Here is a 12,304-nt window from a genome sequence, read left to right as displayed (position 1 = left end):
CTCCGCAGTTCTTGCTCCGAGCCTCGACTCGAAAGTCAAACAGCATAAATGTGTAGAGGAATCAAGACGAAGGTACAACTCGTAACTAGCTGAAAAGGGGGGGAACATGGGCCGTGTAGCGGAGCTATAAATCAACCCCCCTCGGAGCTTGTGTACTGGGCAATGGACAGGAGTCCAATTAAATGGGCTAATCTAGTTATAGCTAGCCCGACTTAACTGTGCATGTAAACGTGATGAGTTTCACAAAGTGGTTAACAGACTGCGGGACACTCGTGACTGACAATTGCATGTGCACAGGCGACCTTTGTCCTCTGATCTGATCTTCAGCTGCCTTTTACACCACCTTCACCTGTCCCCATGAGTGTGTGTGTGTGTGTGTGACCCACTGAGGGGACAATGCTTCCCTCAGCTTCACGCTGACCCTGATCTAATTCTCCCGCCGACAGAGGCGGCTCTTTTCCACACATTACCTTCTATAAGAGCGCTCGAGGCCTTCGCACAGCTCTTGAAGCTATTCCTGGCCCTTCAGGGTTGAGATGCAGGAGACACTCAGACACGTCGAGTCAAATTAAATGAGACATTCTCCGGTCAAAGGGGACAAAAGAAGCAAAATGACTAACGCTTCAGTGGGTGTGTCCACCGCCTCTTATGAATATGGACGTTTACAATATAATGCATGTTCGGTTTGAGGCTTAAGAAACCACGGACAAGCAATTACTGTGGATTCCTTTGCCAAAAATAAACTCCTCTCCAGGCTATTCTATGCTGCTGTTTTATTTGCAGATCCGTCTCCATACATCCAGACATATTCTACTTCCTCGCTGGCCTGCTATTTGACCCAAAAGAAGGCGGCACAGGAGACTATTGACCCCACATTCTCCCTCACTAGGAAGAACAGGGTATAATTAACTGTAGTGTTAAAAGCCCCGTGCCGCTGAGGCTGTAAAACAGGGTCTGAATACTGAGAGAACTACTTCATCCCACAGGGCTCAGACCCAATGCATCCGATCCATACTTATTCATTTATTCAGCCGAGTCATGGCCTCCGACTCCCTCAGAGATATCTCACTGGTCAAATGGGGGCTTTCCATCTTCTTCATCGCTAATTAGACATAACATACTAAAGTTTGGAAATACGGTGTTTCCCCCCCTTTGTTCTATGTTCGTGAAGAAAGGATTTATCTGCCGTGGAGGACTCAAGCGGCTCAAACGGCATGAGAGGGGGGGGTTATTCTTATGTCCTACCTGTGACTAAAGCATTGCTCACTGTAAACACAGGAAGGGGCATTGACACCCAACATGCCCTCCACAATGTGTGTCAGCGGTGATACAGAGACGCAGAGCCTCCACCATCTGTTAAGCATCTGTCTGCGCTGTGATTCACCCCTTCAAACATATTCTCTGCTTTAGGTGTCACCGGCGAATACGTGATAGGTATTAACAATTGCTTGTCTGCTTCCCCTTTTCTGTTAAAGCAGAGGAGAACAGTCTGGTTAATCATTGCAGGAAACTTGTTTCATTAATTAGGCTCCAGAGTCGTAACACTACAGCTGACAATGAATTTAATTATTAATGAAAATGTCAGTTAGATTTTTAATCGAGGAGGGTCAGTCGGTCCGTAAGTGTGGTTCCACGTAAATCTTTCCGCGGCTCTTCAAAGGATGGTAATTAATCTTGATTCAGACATGTTTTACTGAGAATGAATCATTTGGGTAAACTCATGCTTCATTGTGTCGTGCCATCATTATCAGGCCAATGTTTTAATTTGTCCATTTGCCTTGACCTACGACCTCACCTGAAAACTGATGACATTCCCATCAGCCCCCAGCTTTACTTTGTGTTTAGAGCTACAAAAAAAAAAAAAAAGATGCTGAAGTTAGCATTTGGCTCAAAGCATAGAAGTTGCTGAGCCTTACAGAGCTGCAAACATGACCACACAGCCCAATTAGTCCTGCTGATTCATTGATTTGTCAGTCAATAACATGTCAGAAAATGGTTTGAAAACTAACAAAAACATAAAAGCAAAATGAACAAAAGGTTTATTGACTTTTTTTCTGTGTCTAAAAAGTGCCAAACTAAAAGTATTTCCTCATTTTCCAGAAGCTGGAGCTTGCACCTTTTCTGACATTTTTCTTGGTAAATTACCGTATGTCCAAATTGTTAATCAGCACAAACAAGTTTAAAAACTGTCTCAACAAATGTTGTACAAAGATCAGACGGTGAGGGATTTTTAATGCCACATTAATGCCAGACACAGCAGACGTGTTTTCTGGAACAGTTTTGTTTGAGTGACAAAAACAAACCAAAATGCCGCACGTCTGCTTCCATGGCAGTGAAAACAATGACTTAACAGAGGAACAGACTGAAATAACCCTTCTGTCTGTCCTTTGGTTCCCCAGACTTCCTGTTTGACAAAACTAAATCCCTGTTGATGCCGGGCTTTCCGCCCTGTTTCTCTCTGTTTCTGTCTCACTCTTTTTCTTTCATCCGTTCTCTCTTTCTGGCTGAGCCCAGGTCCACTCCTCGGGTCACTGAGTATCAGCCCAATCTTTTTTTCTTTTTTCTTTCTTTCTTTTCTGCCTGCAGACAGCAATAAGGTGGAGGAGAAGAGTGAGAGCGAAGGAGCTGGAGAAGGAGAGAGGAAGGACACAGAGGGGTGGACAGAAAGCAGAAATAGAGGAAAGGTGAAACGAGCCTGAAATGCCGAGTTAAAGAATGAGAGCACTGGAAATAAAACCCCAGTCACCAGAGAGGTTGGAAAGGGGCACATGCGAGTTCATCCTTAGAGAGAGTGAAGGGTGAAGGGGAGAGATAGACCAGAACCATGATGAAAATAAAGTGCCCATGGTGCACCGGCTACAATTCACTGCTTCCTGGCTGCAAACACCCTTGTGGTGAAGTTGGGGGGCTTTTGAGGGAACTGTATGTTGAGCAAAAATAGCGGTCTGGTTGAATGAGCACAAATCACAGTGTTGCAAGAGTGCTCTGCATGTCAGGTGATCAATCAACCCAGGGGAAGAGACGTCCACTTTATAACCATCAGTGGCCGGAAACGTAAGCGACGAAGAGCAAGCGAGCGTTTCAAAACCATTACACAGAGTCTGGTCCATATTTAAAATGCATGTCTTCCTCCTCTCAGACATACCTGCTGCTGCTATCTTGTTAGCTCTATGCAATGGCTACATGACAGATGAGACAGCGTAGTCCATCATCGTCGCAGCAAACTGGCAGGCGTGTGATGATGAAGGAATGCAGATTGGTTTTTGGAAGTAAAGGAGAACAGGGGGGACGTCAGGGAGTATTTACCCATCACCTCGGAAATGTCTCGTGATTTGACACCATTTTAAACAAATGCTGCCAAGAGACAATATAACACAGACAGAATATTCCCCTGAACAAAAATGAGCTCTTCATCCCAGAGTCGTCCTCAATATGGAGGCAATTTTTTTGGTTTTGTTGTACCTCTTGAAAACAAGTGCTGGTGCTGAGAGGGGAGTGGAAGCACACATTCTGGGACTGGGCGGGATCCAGCTGGCAGGGACTCACAAAGCCGACACAAGGACAAAGCTCCTGGCTGTGCTGGTATGGCTCTCAAACAGGACAACACACTCTGCTGCCAAATAGCCCTTGGCGGCAGTATGGAAGCCACAATGGCAGCCCATCTGTAATTTATTTACATGTCTTTAAATTCATTGCTCCTGGTCATGCCCTTGACATACACTCTAAGCTGCAGAGGTGGCGCAGAGAGGTGTGGTCAATTTAATGGCCTCAATGCATGACCAGGATACTCTCTAACATGTTATTTTGTTACAGGTCCCCTCAGAGTGAATACAGCCACTCAATAGAGTGATGCATGCAAAAGTGAATCAAACTTTGCTGAAATGAGACCCAGACGTGACGGTATTTCATGTCTTCTCTGCAGCTTGATATTGTTCATTTACTGACACTCGACACCAGTGTGGGCAAGTGAGGCACTGTCGCAGAGGTGTAAACACAGCCAATCAGCCGCAAACACTAAATAGAGAAGTTTTCCCAGAAGGCAACACTGCCAATTATTTGGGGTGCTCAGATCAACTGCAGCTTCAGCAGAAGCTGGCGTGGAAAGTGTTCAACCAGCGCGGCCAACAAGCCTGCACAAAGCGAGGACTGTACCCAGTGTGTCACACTGTTTCCCCCCCACAAACATGTCTTTTATTCTAACAAACCAGCCCTGTATGGTTTAATGTCACTTACCATTTTTTAAAAAAAATTCTGTTTCCACTTTTACTATCTTTAAAGTCATTACTTGCATTCCACATGAAGGGAATAAAACGGAGAGCGTTGCATCTATTCCAAAGGGCTCACATGTCAAATAATTGACAAGTTTGTCATCTCTCTCTGAGGACCTAACATGAGGGCATCAGACAGCATTTGGAAAAACCCCACAACTTCTGATCTCATTTCATCAAAAGACTCTCCGAACACAGGGGTGATATTTAATGTAAAAGAAAGTAAAAGTCTCCAATCAATAATACATGACTTTAGCCAATTCCATAGTGATGGCTTAAATATGTCTGAGAGTCTTTGTACTCCAAAGAAAGTCAGACAAAATTAGCCTCTATAGATATCTGACTGGCCACAACCGTCCCTTATGGAAGAGAAATATGCTGCGTTGAGCTGTTTCACGCCTTTCTTTTCTTTTCTTCCGTCCCATGGGGACACGTGGGTCCGCTCCTCCTCTGAAACAGCAGCAGCCCACATGAAGTCCTCTGCTTTTACCCTACATTATGTTCCACACAAGCTCCCTGAAAAAAAGGACAAGAGCAGCCCTTCATGCATCATATCGTTTGTCTTGCCTTCAAGGACACAGCAGTTCACCATCTCAATAAAAAACAGCCCATATCCTCGATAGCCCCGAGAAGCTATGTGTCTTGACATTTTTATCAAGAGATAAAATGATTTCAATTCAGCTGACATTCTCTGCAGGTCAAGGCAATATTTTTGAGGCAGGTTGGAGAACAATTCTACTTCACCGCCTCTACTAATGATACTACTGGTGTTATTTTTACTGAAAATCCATATTTGTAATCTTGTTGGTTTTTTTTGAATGAAAGCAGTTTTATCCGATTGTTAACGTGGTATTGTTGTCAGGGAATAATCAGGATCTATAGTTCTGGTTAATAAAGCCCAACCGTGAATCTAAAGGTAGAGGCCCCTCATAATGGAGCCAATTTGACAAATGGATACAAGGCTCTATTCCATATAGCATACTTTCGTGTTTATGAGACATTGATGAAATGTTCTTTCACACAAACATCCTCCAACCGTTCTGCAGATTTTGTGCTTGTAAGTTGCAAAGATGGAGGCTTACTTCCACCAGAAGCCTCATTAAACAGCCTTCGTGTGCAAAACATTCTCAGAAATGGTCTATTATCTGTCCGTCTGGAGTTTTCATCTACAATTAGTATGTTTGGAGTGCAACCTTTGGAGCTAGAGGATCAATACACCTCCATCGCTGAAAGAAACAGGCGACTCTGACCTCTGCAGGTGTTTGCAAAGAGGAAGGCAAGAGGTACAGCCAGCAGCCTAAATGCTCCTCAAAGTTCATATCGTCTACAATTATAATCAATATCACTGAGAGCTTGCAAAAAATGTCCAGGCAGCAAAAGAGAGAAAATAATGACATACCATCACCCTTTACAGTAAATACATAAAACAGGAGCATCAGACGAGATGCAAAAACTAAATAGCTTCTGTTAAATTATGAAAAAGGCAATTAGACAGCAACTTCCTGAGGCAGAGGTCACTTCCTGCTGTGGTATCGGTGGTACAGTCAGGGGGGCATTCAAATTCTTGTTTAGCCATCACAGAGTAATCAAACAGCAAAATGCCAAAACAAAAACATGTGCAGAGAGCAAATTCGTGAAAAAGGGAGTTGAAAAAAAAACACAAATTAAAGGACTTTCAAAGTGTTGAAGGGAAATCCATACAAGAAGAAGTGTAAATAGAGGTCTTAAATCCCTTCTGTTGCAAACAAACGTTTAAAAGCTTACCTCCCGCTGTGTGCAGCTCTGCTTGGGGCACCCAAAAGACAAGGCTCGGCTCTTGCGGCAAAATCCCTAACAACCAAATCCAAGTGAAGAATCTTTGAATGTCTGAACCTCCCCTCAGTGCCACAAACGTACTGAGTCTGCACCGCTGCATAACTAAAACAAAAACTACAGTGAAGGCAGTGGTTTAATGTAAGCAGCACAGAGTTCTAAAGCCTTTGATTTATGAGCCAGAACAGCCTCATATTCTCACACTCTGACTCTCTGGGCCTCTGCTATTACCAATTAAGCAGCTCTGGACTGAAAAACAGCATTAAAAGAGGTAAACAAGAACACATGCAACGTTAGGTTTAGTTATTCTTTTAGTCTGGCTGCAGCTAATAAGATAAGACTCGGATAAATCCTTAAAGCTTTAATCTATTTGATAGGATTGAGATAAATTACAGTGTGATGTAAAGTGGATGTTTCACTTGTGTCAGCCTGGAGGCCCCCGTCCTCTCCGAGACACTCTTCATTAGTGTCCGACAACAGGAGCAGAGGACACACAAAAGGAAGAAGACAGTGTAGCGTCGGATGGTGAACCGTGCAGCTTTTGTTGGATTCGCATGCGTAGCCTCGCTGACTGCTCGCCTCATTTACTCCCTCTCTCAGGTCCTGCTAATCGCTGAGATTTGATCATATCGCTTCTGCACACATTCCCCTTTTTCTCCCCGTGGGTCTTTATTTCTCAGCGAGGTTCTCAGTCAATAAGAAGGGAATGCCGAATGCTTCAATCGTCAGGTGTTTTTCCTCCTCTCTCTAAACTTACCCTCGACGTTTCCACTCCCTCTGTGACGTGACCGGAGAGCAGCCCACCGAGCTTTTCAATTGTGTCACATCCAATTACGCCTCCGGAGACGTTTCTGCCCTTTTGGCTCCCGAGCATTCATAAAAAAGAACCGAGCAGCGCCCCATGTATTGAACCCTACCTTTTGCTCTTGCTCCATATAAACTCTTGCGTGTCTGGATTTGTGACTCCACCAAGGAGAGAAATCACTAAAAAGACAGACGTGGATTTTTTAATCCTCTCACCAAAAATAGAAGCTTGCTGTAATTCTGTATGTGTGGGGTTGCTGTGAGCTTTAAAGGAGCTCGCCTTACATAAAAGTGCACATTTCTGAATAAACTAGCCAGCCTTCACCTTCATCATCCTCCATATAATACATCATTAATACTGATGTTCCTAAGTAGCTAAGCCTTTTAGAAGTAGGACATGGTGCAATGTGGTGGTCCTCTGCAGATTTATCCCTCTGAAAGACCTGCCAGCTCTGTCAAATCTGCCTGCAACCTGCTTTACTGTCACATCACTTCTTTAAAGCCGAGCTGAAGTGATGGGGATTGTAAATAGCATGGCTGGTGAGCCACAGTATGTGAGAGAACATTTTGGAGGTAATGAGAGGGCTGGAGCGCTTCAGCTACTTAAAACTAGGGCAGAGAAACTTGCAGCTTCAATGGAAGCCTTCCCTCAGACCTCAAGTCCCGGGAGAACACATGTGCAAAGCAAACCGTGCACACAAACCAAACTGGTGTTGTGTGGTGCTGCGTCCACTCACTGTAATCAAACAAACAAACAAAGAGTGTTTTATTTACAGAGCTGAAGTGTGGGCAGAACCTTTTGAAAAGAGAAACGGCAGCTCCATGGGGCGCATTCTGAATGAAACTCAAAGCACTAAAAATTCATTGTGATTTTTTTGAAAAATGCTTGTAACCCATATGACGCTCTTTTTTCTATCATTTCATGAATCAAACAACAACAACAAAAAGACATGATTTGACTCCAAAACTTTTCTACACATAGGAGAAAGAGTGATACAGGAAGTTGTTGTGAAAGTAGTTTTTTTTCTTCAAAAATGCTTTGTGTGTTTCAACAATAGACTATAAATATTGGACAACGTGGCTCTGCACCCACAAAAAAAGGAGCCAAAACGTATCATTACAAAACCGGGTTTGAGAATGTACACAACGTGGAATAAGAGTTCATAGTTTGACCAATGTCCAATCTGTTAACATGAAGGAGGCAGATTTTATGACCTATGCTGCAACCAGTCAGCATCGGGAGCGCTAAGTGTTTTGGCTTCACCACCTGTGAGCAGTTCTGCTGTCCATATAGTCTATGGTCTCCACTTGGACACAACATTTGGAACTCATCCAACTTTGTTTTAAATGGGACCAAAAACTACACACAGAACAACACACACACACACACACACACACACACACACACACACACACACACACACACCTTCGGACCGACACACTCAGGAAAGGCAGATTGTGTTTCTTTCCAAACTGCATGATAAATAAACACTTATAAACAGACCCAACATCCTTTAGCAAATAACATGACCAACATCACAGTGGGAGACTTTTCATGTCTTGTGCCAAGTATCTGCGGAAACAACAGCTTTTCCGGGCCAACAGCAGGTCTGCTGGCAGAGAGATGATGGCCAGAGGAGAAAATGTCGGATCATCATTATTTCTGTGTCCAGTTGTTTCCTCACCACTGTGATGCTTTATTACGTGTTTGTTCCAAACAGTTCCAAACAACATTATGGAGAAGATAAATACTCCTTTCTGGCTGTGTACAGAAATAACATTAAACTGTCATATGTGAGTGATCAGGCTGGATCTGCATGTCCAGACATCACCGACATGTATGTGTGAGTTGCTGTGGTAATAACTTGGGGGCTCCGTGACTGTGTACGCTGATTGTAAGGAGGCCTGCACGATACTGGAAAAAACATGCAATGCGTGATAACATTGTTCAGTACTGCAATAACGACATGAACTGCGATAAACAGACAAATAATTACGAGGGCATATTGGTTATGATGCACAGTGTTTCATGTCTGTGGTTGCAATAAGCCCCTCATAAATCCAAAATAAATCCAAAAGGTTTCTTTCGCCACGAGACATTGGCGCAAATTGATCCATGGGGGGGCTCATCGCTAGCTGTAGCTTCATCTGACTGTATCAAAATGGCTCCAAAGCATGAACAGTATACCAAGACCTGACATGCTGAGGGAGTAAGCATAGCTTGACTTCATTTAAAGTGTTTTTTACTGATTGCCGATTGCCAAAAGTCAATTGCCAAGGCTCATTTAGTGATGATAAAATCCCAATCAATTGCACCACCTTAATGGTGACTTGGCTCTAAATAGCAGAAGAATGAATAATAGAGATCAATCATCCCACCAATCAAACAATGAGGCAGTCAGGCAGAGGTTCAAAGTATCTCCTTTACATCAAACAAATTCAGCAACAGATGAGGCCCATGGATGAGAAGAATTTGGCTTAGCTACTCTAATACAATTACACCACTTTACATTTCACCTTGTCATTGTAGTGAGTGAGACAAAAGTTTTTGAAATCAGATTTCAGCAACACGACTAATACAAATCTGATTGGAAATGCATTTCGCAACAATTCTAAATGTCGTTTGGATCCCTTTTTCCTTTTCTGAAAACATCTGTATCTGCAAAAAAAATGGTGTAAATGGGCAACTGTCTTGTGTAATGTCCTTAAAAACTTTGCAAGCTTCTTTCTTCTAAAGCAAAAAAACAACAACATAAAATCAGAAACGTGTGATCTGACAGTTCCAAACTTGACACCCTATGATTGTATGACTGTAATCATAGCCTTTGCACCTCGCTTCATGGGTTAGAAGTTGACTGCTGGTGCAAATGAAAACTTAACATCAGGCAAACATAAACTCACCTCCAACAAACTGGATGCCTCCCGCCACACGCCCGATTGTGCGAGAGATTAGGTCAGAGATGCAGCATCCCATGAGAGCTGTGAGCGCCACCAGCAGGAGGAGGCCACACCCGACCCCTGTCACCACGGTGCAGATCCTCCATTCCAGACTGGGGATGCCGTAGAAGGAGGCGTAGCGCCCACACTGCTCCAACATCACTGTGGCCTGCCTCTCCTCATCTCTGACAGGGTAGGAACAACGTCGAAAAGTGCCAAACGACACAGGCTTGTCCATCTGTGTCCCCAGCAGCCAGTAGGGCATGAAGAAGCCGACACAGGAGGCAGCAGCACATAGCAGGGACAGCAGGGCCCAGATAACACCCGTACATGTCAGACTGGACGCCATGGTAAACAGTCTGTGAACGCTTCACACAGTCACTGAACTAACAGCACTTCTATGAGCAGTCGCTGTGTGCAGGACGCCTGGCAGTGAGCATTTAACACCAGCAGTCTTCACCTCCTCAGTGACTCCGGGTCCCTGTCAGGAGAGAAACATCCAGTGTGAGCACTGACAGACAAATCAACTGTGGGAACAAGCTGGTGGCTTTGGGCATAAAATAAATAACAGCTCAAGAAGTTGAAACCAGAAACAATTTCCCGAGTCATTATAAAAGCTGATTCCATCAAAAAATCACATACAGTTCATTTTTAAATATTATGTTATATGTTATACTATATGTTAAAAACCAAATAATTATTATTACTAACTCGTTCTTTTTTTGTCAAGTACTGACAAATGTATACTCTAAATGCTGAAATAAGGAGATTGATATATCTGGACAAGTGTATAGTTCTTGCAAATGGATTTCAAAACATCCAAGATTGGCTCCATACATAATGGTCAAACACAACAGCATGGATTCTAATCATACTCATGCAAATAAGTTATTAACTCAATTTGATAAGCTGATATTCATCATACTGATTGATCAAAGGTTGTTGGCTTTAACAACTACAGGAAGGTTAAGAAGAGAACAAGTAAGAAGAAAGACTAACATAAGTTGTATGTCCAACAAGGATGCCTTTGTTGCATTAAAAAAATAACCACCAGGAATACTTGATGCAGATGTTTTGTTTAAAAAAAAATGTTTTTAAAAAAGATAACCCTTCACCCAAATGGATTTCCTGACTGACAGCCTAAACTTTGAAATGAAAAATGGAAACCTCAAGGTTAACAATAAGTAACCTACATCCGGAAATGTAAGACATTGAAGAGCTGGTACAATACTTAACCTATTGCTACTGTAGAATTACTTTCATTTTGAAGAGTGATGGACGCTTCTACCAAACAGAATAATGTCAAATAACTTATTAACCTCAAAAGGGTTAAAGGCTTCACACATCAAAGCAATACAAAAAAACACAGCCCATGGTTTTATGATCCATGGGACTTTGAAATCATATCAAAAACTCATCAAGTATCATAAAATCAATGGTTTATGGAAGTGTAATTTAAAACAGCCTCCTATAGTGATTTTCCTTTTGTTAGAGGGGTCTTCACACTGTGTTAACGCAGGGCTCTCACTGTCGGAATGTGAGTAATGAAAACAAGGTTTGGGGGGGAAAAAAGAAAGAAGACAGCTTACATGTTGGGAGACCTCCGGAAAAAGGTGGGCTCAGTGAACACTTGGAGCGTGTTTCCATCTGCGGACTCCAGCTGCGCTTGGTCCTGACGCAAACTTTACTTCAGCCGAAGAGGAAAAGAGAAACCAAACGCCTTCGACAATGAATGTAAATCCAAAAAAAAAAGTGATCAAAGGGCTTAGTTCACTAATCACTTCCTCTTCATCAATATATTAACCGAGGAACAGATCACTTATTTAGACCTGCGTGGGGCAGTAACGTGCGCCGCTGACTGAGTGGACTCCAGTAAGCTTCCCCACATTCCTGATCAGAGAGAGAGAGAGAGAGAGAGAGAGAGAGAGGGCGGGGAAGGGGCGAGTCCATGAAACACTCTCGGGAGGTGACCATCAATCACACAAATCCCCACCCAGAGGCTGGACTCACCGCTACTATCATTCCCCACATGTTCATGATGCATTCAATACCGCCTCGTTACTGCTACAATTACATCTGGAAATAATATTCTTGGACCATGTAATCCGCAGTGGGTTGAGGTCTATATCATGGGAGTGAGGAAAGTGTTGGGATTTTTTTTTATTTTTCTTTAATATTGAGGGTTAAAAAAACATCACTGCTAAATCTTTTAACAATGGACATACACATATAATAAAGGACAATGATTTACGCACGACATAAAGGATGCAATAGCCAATGGTTTAATTATTGAATTGAACATGACCAATTACTGAATTTAAAATGTAAAACCAACGTGAATAGTTGAATAATTGAATTGAATTGCTTAAGGTTGAATAATTCCAGCAGTCATTAAATGCAGCATTTCCTCTCTACCTGAATGTCAAACTTATCCTTAATTATCCTTATTCATTTGTGTCAAAACGTGCGTAAATGTTTTGCTC

At 42.8% G+C, this 12,304-nt stretch overlaps 1 protein-coding gene across 1 annotated transcript in view; it reads right to left on the bottom strand.

Moving 5' to 3' along the window:
• Positions 1-11,816, bottom strand: part of LOC306830886 (LHFPL tetraspan subfamily member 6 protein) — a 46,358-nt gene extending 34,542 nt beyond the window's left edge. The window contains exons 1-2 of the mRNA XM_079354615.1: positions 11,411-11,816; positions 9,786-10,302 (exon numbers count right to left, since the gene is read on the bottom strand). Of these exons, the coding sequence (XP_079210741.1) occupies positions 9,786-10,170 (385 nt within the window). The 5' untranslated portion in view covers positions 10,171-10,302; positions 11,411-11,816. The remainder of the gene's footprint in view (positions 1-9,785; positions 10,303-11,410) is intronic.
• Between the last annotated feature and the right edge of the window lie 488 nt (positions 11,817-12,304).

The sequence above is a fragment of the Symphodus melops genome, assembly GCF_947650265.1.
Source record: "Symphodus melops genome assembly, chromosome: 10".
In the NCBI taxonomy this organism is placed as follows: Eukaryota; Metazoa; Chordata; class Actinopteri; order Labriformes; family Labridae; genus Symphodus; species Symphodus melops.
This window is presented reverse-complemented; position numbering and strand designations above follow the sequence as displayed.